Raw genomic sequence first — 16082 nt, 5'->3', positions numbered from 1 at the left:
TGAAGATTTCCATGTAATTGAGTTCGTTAAATTTATCTGAGTATAAGAGGAAGGTAGAGACATTTTTTCAGACTTACCATACACTTGTATGATCTGGAGATAGATGCTAGGAAATAGTGATCAAAACAATTTGACTGTAGTTCAGCTGCTGGAATAAATAAAATATTCATGTGTTGGTCTTTCTGAAAATGGAGTTTCTGAATCTCTAACTGCAGTCTGCATGCTTTCGATGGCGAAGAAGTTAGGGAACATTTAGCTATTGTGAACTTAATTTATTCTGTAAAGGTTCTATATTAATCATTCATAGAACCAAGTTTAAAACTAGGGTAGAGTGTGTGCAGCTCACTATCTTTATTACATAAGTCCTCATAAATATGTTATGTACAGCCAGAGCCCTTTGATTTGAATGTGGACGTCTGTGTAACAGGATGCTTAGAAAGAGACTTATTCAGAGGTTAAGGCTTTTTTTATGAGTTCTTGTCTCCATTGGCATTAGAATTTTATTACTATTCCTGAAATGAATTGAAATTAAATGAAGAGCAGCTTGGTTTGGTTGAAGCTCTGTGCTAAGCACTGCAGTTTGTTTTGTTCAAGCCTAAATATACTCTGGGGTGCAATAAAGGCAGGAAATGCTCTTGAGACTGCTTCCGATTTAATTCTAAATAAGAATAAAATGCAAATTCCAAAATTAATTTGTCATACAGATCCCGAATGTATCACTCATCTCCCTCCACTTCGCCCAACCAAGACTCTTTATGAATCCAGAAATGCAATCAAACTCATAGTCTATGACTTCATTCTCTTATTTTTCATCTTCGTGTCATACTGCGCAACTGACATCTCGTATCTCTAGCCCATAGATAGACAGCAGATCTCGTTGGCCATCCTGGCTCTACCCTTGGTATGCTGATTTGTGAACCTCTAAGACATATTTATTTTGGCTAACGGTGTGGTTGCTCACTTGAGCTTTACAAATCTACAGATTTTTCCTGAAAATCATGTAAATTTGCATGCATATCTGTGTGTGAGTATGCATACAAATATACTTTTTTGCAGAAAGGTTGATGATTAATTTTTCCAAGCATGGTCAGAGACGATGGTGAGGGTGGCAGTTTAGTGGCAGTACCTTAAATTTTTAGCCTCAGTAATGTGCTGTTTCCATTATAGACAAGTCTCTTTCTAAACCATCACTAGTACTAGCAGATTAAAACAGTATGTTTCGTTCTGCATAGCTCTCAGTTGATACTGTGACAGAACCATTCCCCTGTTAAAATGATCTTCACCTTCAAACTTTGGAGAAAGTGGACTATAGTCTGGCAGAAGTAAGAGTTGTGATGTCTGAGTGTTTAGTTTTGCTTTTAAAAATAACTTTACTCATACAAATTCTATTTTTACATAAGTCATTGAAGCAAAATTCCAAATTCATATGTTTTTAATTCCATTCAAAGAGCCACTGGTCACATAGCACTAGTTCAGGTTCTGCATTTAATTCTTGTTTGCTCTGCTGGCACTGGCATTGCAAGAAAATGCCTTAGTCTGGCAGGATGCTATGCTTCTCTTGAAGAATCCTTCTTATTGTCTGAGAGGCTGTATTTGTTACCCTGTTCAGCTATCATCACTTGCCAAAGATGATCGTGGTGATAGTGACTGAGTATCTTAAGAGTTAAACAATGAAGTTAAGTCACAGCATAAAGGCTGCAATATTCCAGCTTGCAAAAAAGCTGCATCAGAAACCCACACAGCTCTAATTGTAAATCAATAAGCTTTCTAGTAATACTCAGATTAATCCACTAGAGCCAAAATTCAGGCTATGGTTTTGTAACACATGGATAGTTGGCAATGCTAAACCTGGCATTGCCCTCTATTTCTAATTTCCTTTCAGTTTAATCTTCCATGAGGTTTCTCTGAAAGTAATGCACATGAAATGAAACAGCTGTCCCAATTCACTTTCTTATCAGCACTTTTAGTCTGTCTTTTTCATCCATGATAGTGAATTAGATATGAGATCTGATTTGACATAGAACAAGAGAAAAACACCAAGGGACTTTTCCTTTTAGAAACCATATTTTTAGGCTGGAGGTCTTTGAAATATGGATGCACTTTAGTATAAAAGTTGGGTGGCTGTTTTAGTAAATGTAACACAAATTTCCAGTGTATAAGTGCAAAAGAGAGGTTAACATATGTGTGTTTGATTGAACATGACATCTTTTGTTCATTTTCAGCAACTGATTTTTGGAGATCCACTGCCCCAACTGCAGTCACTACCTGGAGTACTTGCTAGGACTGAAAGCTTAGTCTTTCTGAAAGCTTTGTTTGAATAAAACAGCTTTCTGTTGTTGGATTTCAGAGAGCAGTTTGATCACTAGTCATTATGGCACCTAAGGCGAGGTGTGAAGGGTTTCTTTCCCTTCTGCACACAGGTTTTGGTATGGTAAATAGATTGAAAGCTCTTTCCCATGCAGTGTGTACCTCTGTGTCTCTGTCTCCCTCTCTATCTTTTTCTCTCCTTTTTCAAATAAGTAAGAAGAAAGAGAGGGGATGTGATTCCATGAGTCCTAAGGGTTTGTGATAGCTGTGAGGGAGGTACTCATATAAACAGTGCATATATGCATACAGTGGACTGAATTCAAATTGCTTCTTTACCCATCTCCATATGTTAACTTGCGAGTCCTGCAGGGACAGATGATTTCAGCCTGCGGGTGGACACCCGGGATGAGTGGCTGGGGGCTGAGGGGTGCCCTAAAGCAGAGTGCTCTCTGACTGCCCTGGCCAGGCACTGGCCTCCGGGACAAAACTCACTTGTCCACCAAATAAAGAGCATTACTTTGTATGCAACTCTTAGCAGACTGACATTGCCATTGTTGAGGTGTCAGAGAGGTTTGCAACACATATTCCCTTACCTGAAGGCTCACTGAGCAGACACTGAGGATATTTACTGTGTGATGTTGGGAAAACATTAAGGAAACAATCCGTTGATTTGCTACCGATGTGACATTTTTAAAATATATTCAGCTGTTCTCTAAAATATTAACCAAACATGAATAATGCAAACTGAGGATGTTTAAAATTCAAGAACAAACACAACTTCAAATTTTACTAGTTAGGTTTCAATTACATTCCATTTTGTAGAAAAAAAGAAAGACATAAATTATGACTTCCTGCATTTAGTAATGTGATGTACATTGCTGGCTCTGTATGAGCATGGGAAATAGCATGTTTACATTAAATGCATGTTCACTATCGGGGAAAGGATATAAAACCATTCTTGTTGCATCAGAAAGCATTTTAGATGGATTGCTTATCCTCAAGTCATTTGTGGAGTTTTTTGTTTGGACAAAGACATGGTAAGCAGGAGTTGCTTTGTGTTCAGTTTGGTGCTCGCATTAACTTAGATGATAGAGTTATGTCGGGGTGAGTTTAAATATATGATTTGAGGCTTACAAATGATATTAATACTAAAAAGTCCACTTGTGTGTGAAGTCCCAGACCTTTTCCATGTAAATACAGTACCTGCATGTCTGTATCTGATAAGGAAACTGTCATACATGTACACTTGATCTCTTTTCTAAAACTGTTCTTCAATCTTTACAACAGAATAAAGATACTAAATACTTACTGTCTTGACCCCCAGAGTGTATTTTAATTTAGAAGATATTTTGTTAAATACTTCAGAGACAGAAAAATTTTAGGACAGAAAATTTTAATGATAATTTCAGGATTGGGATATTGGAATGGTGTTCCTCCTTTTAAATTTGTTTTCTTTTCCTTTTATTGTTTTTTTGTGGTTTTTTTTTAGTGTTGCGATCTTGGATACCACGCTAGTCTGAACAGAGCCCTAAGAACATACCTTTCTGCAGAGTATAACCTTGAAACTTCCAGGCACGAGGGATTAGACATCATTGAAAATGCAGTTGACAGCTTGGAGCCACGAAGTGACAAGCAGAGATTCATGGAAATGTACCCCACTGCTTTTTGTCCACCAATGAAATTTGAGTTCCAGTCTCATATGGGTGATGAGGTCTGTACACTGACAAATATCCCCACGGTGACTGTATACCAGGATAGAGAATTTATCCCCTTTTACACATAACAAAAAGCTGTTATTGCTACCCAAAAGCCAGTGGATCAGCAATAACATTTTGCAAAACTGGCAGCACTGTCTGTTTCTTCAAAGTTCTCATGTAAAAACTGCTATGTTATTATATTCTGTATCACACATAATAACATGGATGTGAATTTGCTGGCGAACCACTGCTCAGCCAGCAGCAGTGTAAGGAGTGACTTTATGACTTTACTACCTGCCTCACTCAGAACAGAGTTTGTGGGTGCTATTTGAGAGCAGCTGCAGAGCTGCTGCAAATTATTCATGCTGCAATGCAGCCTTTTTCCCCTTCTTCCTCCCCCATTTTATCATCTGGAGATCTCAAGCATACAGAGTACCCCGGCTGTGCCCCGTCTGCTACACCAAAGGCCTGTAGCAAAGCAGAATGCAGAATCACCTGTGTACATCTTTTTTTCTGAAGGTAACTCCAGGGTTTGCATTTCTGTGTGATAGAGAAGCGATACAGAACAGCCATACAACAAGGCTGTGCTCTGTAGTCATAAGATGTGGTATGTAGTTCCACACCTTGTAACACACAAAAACTTTAAATTTAGATGGACATGTTTTGTCTACTTTATGAAGTTTTAATAGCTTCAGTAGGAATCCACCTTGTTTTAAGGAGAGCAACCAAAGACGATTGACTGTTTTTTTTAATTACTTGCATCTTACACCTCTTTTTGATTCTTTGTTAGGTTTGCCAGGTCACTGCCCAGCAACCTGTGCAAGCAGAGCTTATGCTTAGGTATCAACAACTACAGTCACGATTGGCTACACTCAAAATCGAAAATGAGGAGGTAAGACCTATGTCTACAAGAGCTAAGCATTGAACACCATTTTCAGGAAGGTGTGGTGTTTTCTACCTTGTCAGAAGCGCATAAATGACCCTGAAATAGCTCTAATCTGTATCAGCAGTTTTATTTTTAAAAATCAAATACTGACAAATATGCTAAGGTAGATTTTATAGAGGTTTGAAAATTTCATTTTTTACCTGTCCATACATTCACATTACTGAGTTCTGTGTTTTGCAGATGCTTCAGTGTAAACTTGTTAGAACACATATTTTTTAGTTCTTGTGGCAGAAAGCCACTGAGAACAGTTATTGTCTTCTGGGACCACTCTCTGTCCAGTCCTCAAATTGCTACTTCTGTAGTACAAAGGAATTTGAACTGTCTTTTGTGGTAGCTGAGTCAAGATCTCTTATGCTCTCAGCTACAGCTATTTATAAACACAAGTAATGAATGCCTGTGATGGGAACAGCTCACCTGGCAAAATAAAATGCATTTTTTTTGTAAAATACGAAAAAACTGTGCTGTTCTCTTTCTCCTGCTCTGGCAACAAAGAAAGGCCTCCCAGTGGGAATAAACCACACTTTTAGCATAGTTAAGGCAATGTTGAAGTTCTTCAGTTTAATTATGTTCCTAAATGAAAACCTAGGACTAATTTAATTTCTTCATGTACTTTACTGATAAGTTTTCAGGATGCCAGTTTTTCTCATTTTAGGTTATATGTTGAATGTCTGTAACAAAGTGTTAATGTCCATGACACATGTACAGTAGTCTTTAAAAAAAAACACCTGCATTCAGAAAGTATCTCAAGGTAACAAAGACAAAAGGAAGGAGAAAGATTATTTCTTTCAATGAAGTGCAAGGGCATAGGGGTGCTCCACAGGTCATAGGAGGTGCTGTGAGGCTGGTGTAAATTGTTCTTGCTCCAGCACTGTCTTTCAGCTATGTATTCCACTTATGCAGTCTAAACATTGCTGTTTAGACAGCAATGTGCTCCTCATGATAGCACTTCACAGAGTAGGGTAACAGATTTTTTTTTTCTTGGAAGAATGTGTTGTTCTGGCAGCCAGATCCCTGAATGTACACATTCAATATAACACATTCACCACATTTAGGAGAGCTGACCCTCCAAAGTTCTGTGTTGTCTCTATTGCCTTCCAGATTAGGGTTCATAATCAAATCATGTCAGGTTTCAATTCCAATTTCAGGAAACAAATGTTTGAGTGCACTACAAAGCCAACACAAGTTTATATTTGTGGGACCATGGCAAAACAGAGAACTAGACAGGAAACCTAATCATGTCATTCTTCTGTTACTTAGATAGCTGTTATAGTGACTTTTCACATTTACACACCAGTTTGTTTGAAGGGAATGTGCCAGAGAATTACCGTGAGTAATAAGCTTTCCTTCTAAGCTGCTCCTTATATATATTTATCTTCTAAGCTGTTCTATATATGTTTATATTGCATTTGGCAAATTGTGCTTTTTAATACCAGGTTAAGAAAACAACAGAGGCTACCCTTCAGACAATACAAGATATGGTCACCATTGAAGATTATGATGTGTCAGAGTGTTTCCAGCACAGTCGCTCAACAGAGTCTGTGAAGTCAACAGTCTCTGAGACATACTTGAGTAAGCCTAGCATTGCAAAAAGAAGAGCTAACCAGCAGGAAACAGAGCAATTCTATTTCATGGTATGTTGGTTGCTTCCTCATTCATGTGATACAGACCAAACACCTGAAGTAAACATTATGCAGAAGTTCCCAGAATATGTGTCATACATAGTAATAGATTTATCTGCATCTCTACAGAAATTCAGAGAATATCTGGAAGGTAGTAATCTCATCACAAAACTTCAGGCAAAACATGACTTGCTGCAGAGAACACTCGGAGAAGGTAAATATCACACAATAAACTGTAAAGTGATTCCAGACTATACAGTGCCCACTGAAATGCTAAAGGTACGCAGGAAAAGAATTACAGAACTTAAAGCTTAATTGTCCAGTAAACATAGATTTGATTTTTACTAGTCATAGTTTTGGTGCAGTGGTAAGAGTACACACAAGAAATCGGTTTTATTTCTTCAGCAGATACTTATTTCCGCTGCACAGATGTTTAGACAAGTGAGTATATTTGGAAACAGAACTGTTGAATGAAAAATCTCGTGTCTGAAAGGAGAACTGACACAGTCTCTGCAGGCTGATTTAAGAGCTGTGAAAAATGTACTTTTGCGTCCTAACAATTTCTGTTGACTTGAGGTTTTTTTAAGAGTTGGGGGACAATGATATTTTTTAAGCGTACAGAATTATCCAGGGTGCATCACTTATAATGGATGCTCTAATGCAGCATTTCTAACACATGGACATGAATGTCCTTGCAACCTAAAAACTCAGTGGAGCATTTATGGAAGATAAAAAGTGAAATCCTGATCTCACTGATGTCAGAAGGGAGATTCTTGTGGACTTAATGTTGATTTTCTACCAAGTATTTGCATATTGTAAACTGAAATGAATGAAAACTAAATGAATAGCTCTATACCTGCTGATTATTATTATTACTGCATATAAAATTATTGCATTACAAATTACGATAGCAGAGAATTATCCATTGTCCTGAACACTCTCCACAGTTTTTAAAAATACATCTTAAAATTTAAACCAAGTCAGCAGACATCCACGATCAAATGAAATAAAGCTGAATTAGGGCAGTAATCAGGCACTATGCACAGCTCCAGCCCTCCCAACAGGCACTTCCTCTTGGACCAAAGGGAAGAGGGGAATTGCAGTACAAGCCTTGAGGGCTAGCCCCACAGTGTTACAGACTTGAGAGGAAGTGAGATCACACCACAAAGAGTAAAAATCCTCTCCTGAAGGTTAAGGACTGTAATTTAAAGTTTAGACTCAAGAAAGGAGACCTGTCCTCTAGAGAGTGTCTCTAAAAGATGTATCCATTTATTTTCTTTTTACTTCCACGTATCTGTTGTTAATCACATCTCTTCTTGCTTTTAGTGCAAAAACCTAGTTCACAAATCCAGTTGTGGAGGTGCCTAAAGAGCTATTAGCAGTTCAGTGGCTGTGGCCCAAACAAAGCCCCTGTCCAGAGAGTGACTGAGGTTGGGGGTAGAAAATAAGCAGCATTTTCTTGCAAGGCTGGACTGTAGAAGATGGTAGCTGGTTTTAGACAACTAATTACGTTATCTTCTTTCTCATGGAAGTTTTCGTTTAATAGGATTTTTATTTTGAATGTGTGCATTGAGCAGTTTATTTATACAAAACAATGTGCAGCTGACATCAGTCAAAAAAAGGGGAAATTTTTCCTCTGAAAGCTCATAGAAAATGTATTTGGAAAAAGAAAGCGAAAGGGAGAAAGATCAAAGGAAACAATCTGTTGCCTAATACGTGTTGGAAAAAAATAAGGAAAGAATTATTTGAAAGGAAACTAAAGAAAAACTTCTCAGCAGGGTGATCTAAAGGATAGATTGCCATTAGTGTTTGGGTTATTCTGCCATGCTCAGGCATGCTTGGATAGTTGTGTTTGAAGAGATCCCTTCTACCCACCAGCTGTAACCCCCAAGTAGTCAATCTGTGTTGCCCACAGTGTTTTGGCACATATTTTTTGTCCCATCATCATTGCATAGCACATACAAATAGTACCCCAAACATACACATTTACATTCAAAGTTGATATTTGGAGCAAAAGCCATCATTTTTGCAGGTGAAAAAGTTCAAGTACTCCCTTCAGTTGAGGCATGTCCTGCATTCCAGTGCACATGCCTGGGAAGGAGGACTTGGATTCTGAAAGTTCCTTGAATGTGGATGATTGAAAGGATCAAATTACAGTGATATTAGGAATGTTATTGCTGTAGCTAATATAGAAATGAATTTGTTGGAAGTGAACTGCTCCCCTGCTCCCCTCAAACTACCTTTTCTGGGAATTTTCATGTCAGCAAGACTGCAGACAAATAACAGAGTGTGCTGTGTTAAATAATGCAGGGGAGAAGGGGGGGAGAAGGAGAGGATTGTCTGAACTGTAAGTTTTCCTTTGGCACCCTTTCTTGCTTTTATTCAAACCTATACAGTGTAAGGACATAGGCTGAATAAATCCAGATTCCCATCTGGTGTCCACAACATTGATAGCATTTGGCTTCTGTTCCAGTTTATCACCTGCCTGCTACAGTCTGCTGCTGTTTATGGACACAGCAGATATATATTCATGATCTGCACAGCAGAGATAGATGGAATGCTCTGTGCTGAGTCTGCATCTACAAACTGGGAAAGTAAATGAGAAATGCTCAAATGAAATTGATACTAAACATAGTAAGAACACTGATACTCTTATTAATCCTAACCCTAACCCTCATCTATTGAAAGAACAAATTAACAAAGCAAAGGGAAATGCAAGAAAGAAAACAATGAGTTGTAAAAGAAATTGCCTCTGTGGCCCAGATACTTTTTTTACTCTTTTTCTATGATAGGTTATATTTCATACTCTTCTTTCATCTCTCTTTTTCACCTATCTAAAATGGATGGCAACAAGATTTACATGTTTAATATCAGAGATTTGTCCCAGAGCTTATTCTTTGTGCCACCTTCATGGGATCCACACTCTTCTGGTACTGCAAAATATATTTTCAAATTTGGGTTTTCAGTACTGTGCAGTACTTTGGGTGCATCTGGACGTTGGCACATAATATAATGTTTTTCATATCACTGGTTTTCATTCTTTCTGGAGTCTGACAAGCTATTTCTAGTGTTACTTTTGAATTGAGCAATGTACTTAGACCTAGCCCAAGTGATGCTCAGAGTGATTTTCAGAGTCATATCTGTGGTTCTGTTCACTGCATAGGTGTTTAATTCTTCCCTAATACCTTACTTGAACCTGTTAATAGTGAATTTCATTTGTCACTTTGTAGTCTTTAAGTCTTTTGAAGGGCTTCACAGTTTTGTCAAGACTTGTTACCGAAGTATTTCAATCATCTGCACAATGTTCTGCCTCCTTATGATTTCTCCAAGACATTAATAAATGCCTCACGGATTGCATAAGTGGTCCTAATGAGTAAATGGCTGTTACATTTTTTGCCATGATGAAAAGAGACCATTTAAGTCCACTCAGTTTCCCTTTTCTTCCCTGGTTTTTGATCAGTGAGAATATTTTGCCACTTGATCCATGGTTGTTTAGTTGCTTTAGTCACCTCTTGGGAAGAAAGTTATCAGGGACCTTTCAAAGTCTAAGTAAATTAATTGAACTGATTCTCCTTTATCCAGTATTTTACTGTCATGTTCAAAGATTTCTAATAAATTAATAGGGCACAATCTCCCTTTGGCAAAACTGGGCTCATTGGAACTCATCATACCATGGCCTTTGTTCTGTTTCATTATTTTGCTTTTCATTATGATGAATTGACATGGTGCATATGCCTGACTTACTGGTCTGTTGATCTGCAAAGGTTATGCAGGAACCTTTCTGGAATATGGTATTTGCTTCTTTACAATTCCTGCAGTTCTTCTCTGTGGTGTTTCTCAGTGGTAGTGTTGTACTTTTTTCCTGCAATGCACAGACAAAAGAGAGGGGAGACTTTTCAATAGCTACTGGTATCTAGAGCCCTGTTATTTTCAGCACTGACCAGGTTTAGGCACAAGGCACAGGGGCAGATATTATCTAATCTTGGCACAGCTCTATTTCCATACTGATTTAGCCACTAAAACACATGAGCACGAACAATAGACATTGTTTGGAATTTTACTTGAAATTATTTACGGTATCAAGTGACTCTTTAATCTGTGGACAGGCTTCTTAAAAGTTGTTCCATAACATGGGTTGTGTTTGTATTTTAAATGGAACTGTGGAGATAGTAGATAACTGTTTGTTATGTAATCGTATATCTTTTGCTGGTAACATGAAAGTTAGGGTCAAAAATAATTACCTAAGTGTAATTTAGATATAAAAATTTCTCCCTAAATTGTACAAATGATTGTTTCCTGTTTATTGAACTTTTCTAGGTCACAGAGCTGAATACATGACAACAAGGTAAGATATTTTTATCTGACTTGGTTTAGGGTTAAAAATAAGGTAAAATCTAGAAATTACAGATATTAGACTAACTTTGTAAGGGTTTATAACATAGTTGCTGTTGTTACATAAATTATGTACAGACCATGTGTGTTTTAACTTTCGGCATTCCTGTTTCAGCATGCTGATGGATAAAGGACCAGACTGTTCATCTTCCTCATTCTTGTGAGCAGTTTAGACCAGTGTCAAGGGTGTGACAAGCTGGGAGATCCTTAAAAATAATTGTGAATCACATGTCAAATTTGGAAGCTGCAGGGGGCACTTTGGTGCCAGTTGTCAGAGATCCTTGCCTCTCACAGTTTGTGATTCACTTGGTCAGGATGCACAGTTCAGAAGAACCTGATAGGAAGATCAGTTTAGGCAATAGGCTATGTCTTTGGTAACCTAGCTCTGGGCACGAATACCTGCCTCCCCCAGCATCCATGTGTTTGATGCTTAAATGGGTCTGTATATTCACAGAAGAGAATAGATACAGTGTTAGATCTCCCTGCTTTGTGCTGCACATACTTTTTCAGTTGTGTAATGCCCTACCTTTGAAGCCACCTCCAGATACAAACCCTGATGAGCACTGCAGCCCTCAGGGTATGAGACTGTGGGGGGCCGTGGCAACTGTTTGGATTTGCAGCTGCCAGTTGTATGTATCACTGCTACAGGCAGTGTGTCCAGGTGACAGCAGGAACATCCAGCCCAGCTTTCTTGGTCTCACTCCTCCCTTCCCTTTCCATGCCTTGCTCAATGCCTTCTCCTTCTCCTTTTTGCTTCCTGGACAAGAACCATCTTGTCTGGTCCCCATGTTCCTGGGGGCATCCCTACAGACTTTACACAAGGTTTTCTCCCACCACTCCATGATGTTTTCTAGCTCTGTAAAGTTGGACTCGCTCACCTACTTTCATTACATGACATCAGTTGAAAAGCAGTAACAAATCAGAGCATTCTTCCCAGTTGCTGGCATTAATTCTGACAACTGTAACTCTGCTCCCAGATGCTACCATTCTAGGAATGCACGGAAATCAACAAATTTATGTCTAATAAGAAAAACCTTATTTCTTGACTCCAAAGCAGGCGATTCATCAGACTCACATCATCCTAAATTCCCTACTGTGCAAGCAGCTGAAAGAAGATGGAGGACTTAGGCAATGATTTTATCTTAGTTAAATGGGGGAGCAGCTTGAATCCATCTTACGTCATATCTTCTCTAAATGACAGCTGGTCATTTAGAGAAATAAATTCTGAGGAGTAGAGGCTGCCAATCCATTCCTCAGCACCAGCTCCTGGGTTCTGGCTGGGACCTGCCTATTGCCCCAAGGTTCAGTTAAGTTTCCAGTATGTGAGACATGCAAACAGAAATGTTCAAGGTCAAAGTTAAATTGTAGAAGGGAAGAGATATCTTTAAAGATGAATTTAAAACAGCAGATAGTACTCCAACAGACCAAAGTTCCACCACTGAATGCCCTGTGCCTTATTGTTCCTCACTGGTTCTCCAAAAACATTTGATTTTTTGCTAATTCCCAAAAAACCTATAGAAACATTGGACTGCTGGTGCATAGGAACTAAGTAAGCTGCTGGCATGACATTCACAAAATAGTTTGTGACCTAGAGAACAATATTTATTTCATGTAATCTCTTTCAGTTGTAGTCATAACATGTGTAACACACTAGATAAACATTTTGCAGACCAAAGTTTTGTGTGTTCTTCCATTTCTTTTTATTTTTGTGTTATGCTGCTTTTATTTATTTGTTTCAGGTTGATATTCTTTTAATTCCTTTAGCTAATTAGCAAGGTGGTTTTTTTCATGTGTGAAGTTGTTGATGGTTGGACGTGGAGGACTAAAGCTGTTTAACCTTCCTGGCTCTACTTGAAAATGCAGACAGTTTGGTTTTGAAGCATCTTAGGAGTGTGATGAGCAGCTTTAATTTGCATTTGAAGTTTTTTCAGCATGAAGCAACTTTTCAGCTTGATAAGAGGTTCTTTGAGTGGCCTTTGTTCTGCCACGGCTGGCAGGATGAATTCCAGTGGTTACTGCACATTTTATGAATGACCACAACAAAAAAGGCCATTTCAATTGTGCAGTGTTTGGAATAAATGTATGTGGTAAAACCACAAAACAGGGATTCATAAAGAATGTCATTATTTATCCATAAGTAATGCATTTTTAATGGGGGAGTTCTCCACTCTTTAATCACTGTTACACTTAAATTTGATGGAAAGTCTTTATTTGATAAGTACTGTGTTTATTTCTCCCTTTATAATGTTCTGTTGTTTTGCCATGAGCTTACAGACATTTAATTTTATTGTGTGACTTAATTCTGCCTTGCTCAGTAATCATATTCCCTTCCCTTAGGCCTCCAAATCTTCCCCCTAAGCCCCAGAAACACAGGAAGCCCAGACCCCGATCACATTATAGTGCTAAGTTGTTTAATGGTGATTTGGAGTCGTTCATCAAGGTACTGGCACCAGCCACCCCAGTGGCTGATATCAACACTTCTTACTATAATGGTCACCACCTCACAGAAGCTGAGGCAGATCATTATGTTTAAGTCTGTCCTGGGGCTCTTTTCTTTCCCGGTTGATCAATATAATACTTCCTGAAGTCAAGGGAAAGAAGGGGATTCGTTTCTCATGTTAGCCTCCCCACAGTTTTGTTAATCAAGTAGGAATAGTATTGGCAGCCTGCTTTTATTAGGAAACATAGCATGATGCAGAAGATAGGATGTGGTACATCTCACAACTTAGCACAATTTCCTACTTGCCACTTTCACTACATTCAGTGTTCAAAGTCTGTGGAAAAGGGAGAAGCAGTTTTACCCTGGGTTTGATATCCAGCTTTTGATTTCCTGTGACTTTAGGAATTTATTATATTGTGTGAAATTGTGACCACGGCTGTTCTGGATCTTGTATCTTTGCTGTATTTACTATCTTCCTCTTTCTCATACTTTTATTTCTAATAATGCTTCTAGCCGAGGCCGAAGGAACTCTCACACAAGACATCAGGTATAGTTCTGGTGACAAGAGAACCAGCTCTGCCTCGCTTTCGGGTTGCATTCATGCCTGGCTCTAAATTAGTTCTTTCAAAGACCTGGAGGGAGAAGTTTGCATTAAGAAATGAGTGTATGAATACAGCAGGCAAAACTAAATCAGAGCACAATACTTGGAGGGATTGTAGTCTTAAATGATGGATATTTGCTTATTCATTTTCAAGCACCTGCCCAATTAGTGCCTCTGGACAGTAGCTGACACTGCTAAGGAAAAGAAATCTTTAAAAAAAATATAAAAATACATTTATAAATGCAGTGAATAAAATTCCTGACTGCAAGCTCTGTGAATTGGGTTTGAATGTTATGGGGATTTTTTTTCCTTCTTGTTCAATATAGCTATTGGCAAACGTTTTGCAGAACAAATTCTGTGCTCAGTGGCACCATACCAGTTTAGCTGTCTTTGAATCAAGCTTTCAGCCATCTTCAATACAACTATAGGGAAAACTATTATTATTGTTATGCAGGAGGTGCTGTGAAGTGCGAAGACTTTCAGAAATCATCATATGATGAAAGAGATGAGTATCATGAACAGATTCTTGCTCAAGGATAAAAGTAAGCAAAAAGCAGAAATTCTCAACAACGAAAGTCCCTGGATTAGAGAAGCACAGAGCAAATCAGGAGAAATGGTACCCCATAATTTTCCCTCACAGAGAAAGGGGTTATAATACATGGCAGAGTGGGTGACAGGGCTTATTTGCAAGTGGGAGTCCTACATAATTAGTCTTTCAAAATGGAAGAGGTCAAGAAAGCTGGTAGCCTTATGACAGATTTGCCAGTGTGGGAGCTACCCTAGGATGGCATCTCTGCCCAAAGACCATAGAATTCCTGATAGGGATGAGTCATTTTGACAGTCACGAAAGGATTACAGCTAGTGAAATATAGCATCTCACCAAATTGCTTTTTGTTAGAGTTTTGCATCATAAGAAATTATAATTAGTCCCAAACATACATTCACTGACTACACATATCAGATTAAATTCACAGCAGCAGTATGCTCACTGTTCTTGACATTCACCAACAGAGATTGTTACTTCAAATTATTTTCCTTTCATTAGATCCAAAAGCCAAAGCTGTTAGTTTAGATTATTTCAAGGAATTACTTAAGTATAAAGTTCTGTGTGGCTCTGAACAGATTCTCCAAAACCAGGTATGAAAGTAATTTGTTGGTTGGGTTTTTTTTCATAATTTCTTACTGCAAACACTATCTTTTCCTGGGCTTTACATTCTTTGCATGAACCAGTGTACTAACAGAAGATATGGGTGCATGTTGTGCATGTTTTCTAATACTCTGCTTCTTTGGACAGCCAGGCTGCTCAGTATTGGTGAAGATGACAACATTCCTGGGTTTAGTAACTGACCTGTTCCATGGGTTTTTTTGTTTAGCTGTTACTGAACACAAGTCAGAGAGATAATGCTTGTCCAGACATTACTGGTTCTTGGCTAGCCAGTCTTTGCTAGCTTTTAAATTAAAAGACAAACAAGCCACAATTTAAATAGCATAATTAGTGACACAGTCTTTTGTAAGCCCCACTAAAACAGCATGGAGTACACAGAAGATCAGGGGGTTAGGTTACCTTAGAAGTGCAATGTTTCATTGCTTCATTGTGTTATTTTTCAAACTATTTTAGAAGTTGGCTTTTATTCTACTTGAGCTCAATTCATAAACATCCCATTACTGTAATTTAGCATGAAAATGAAGGACTAGTTTGTAAGAGGAAATGTGTATTCTGAGTTGCGGGGTGCTTTTGAATTCATGGTTTTATAGTACAGACTGATTTTATACTAAACTTTCAGATGAATTAGTCAATTCTCTGAGCACTTATGTATTTGAAATTCATTTGGGAAAAAAATTATAGCTTCCAAGACAAGAAATTTTAAAATTATTTATGAGGCAGTAATTCTTCCACCGTAAGCACCAACTTTTCCAAATAATTTTTAATCATATGATTTATGTCATTAGTAGATATTTGTTGACTTGTAGTCACTAACACACTTGAGTTAAAACATCCATTTTTCAAAATGCCAAAACAGAAGGATGCCTTTTGGAAAAAGGTGGTTTAAAAGAAAAAGGCAAGTAACTCACTGAAAAT

At 38.1% G+C, this 16082-nt stretch overlaps 1 protein-coding gene across 4 annotated transcripts in view; it reads left to right on the top strand.

Moving 5' to 3' along the window:
* The window catches only part of SRGAP1 (SLIT-ROBO Rho GTPase activating protein 1), a 140684-nt gene that overhangs the window by 92995 nt on the left and 31607 nt on the right, over positions 1 to 16082 (top strand). For 2 of the 4 annotated variants that reach the window (XR_007905928.1, XM_051795759.1), the window contains exons 7-11: positions 3797 to 4018; positions 4795 to 4896; positions 6384 to 6581; positions 6699 to 6783; positions 10887 to 10914. Coding sequence is in view for 3 of the 4 variants with exons in the window: in XM_051795759.1 (XP_051651719.1) it covers positions 3797 to 4018; positions 4795 to 4896; positions 6384 to 6581; positions 6699 to 6783; positions 10887 to 10914 (635 nt within the window). In the remaining variant the exon portion in view is untranslated. Of the gene's footprint in view, positions 1 to 3796; positions 4019 to 4794; positions 4897 to 6383; positions 6582 to 6698; positions 6784 to 10886; positions 10915 to 13298; positions 13402 to 13914; positions 13949 to 16082 lie in introns of all 4 variants that reach the window. The other 2 variants (XM_051795758.1, XM_051795757.1) reach the window with 2 other exon arrangements.

Source organism: Manacus candei, unplaced genomic scaffold (genome assembly GCF_025592945.1).
Source record: "Manacus candei isolate 608988 ecotype Guabito, Panama unplaced genomic scaffold, ASM2559294v1 h1tg000043l, whole genome shotgun sequence".
NCBI lineage: Eukaryota > Metazoa > Chordata > Aves > Passeriformes > Pipridae > Manacus > Manacus candei.
The sequence above is the reverse complement of the archived record's forward strand: the minus strand, read 5'-3'. Positions and strand labels throughout refer to the sequence as shown.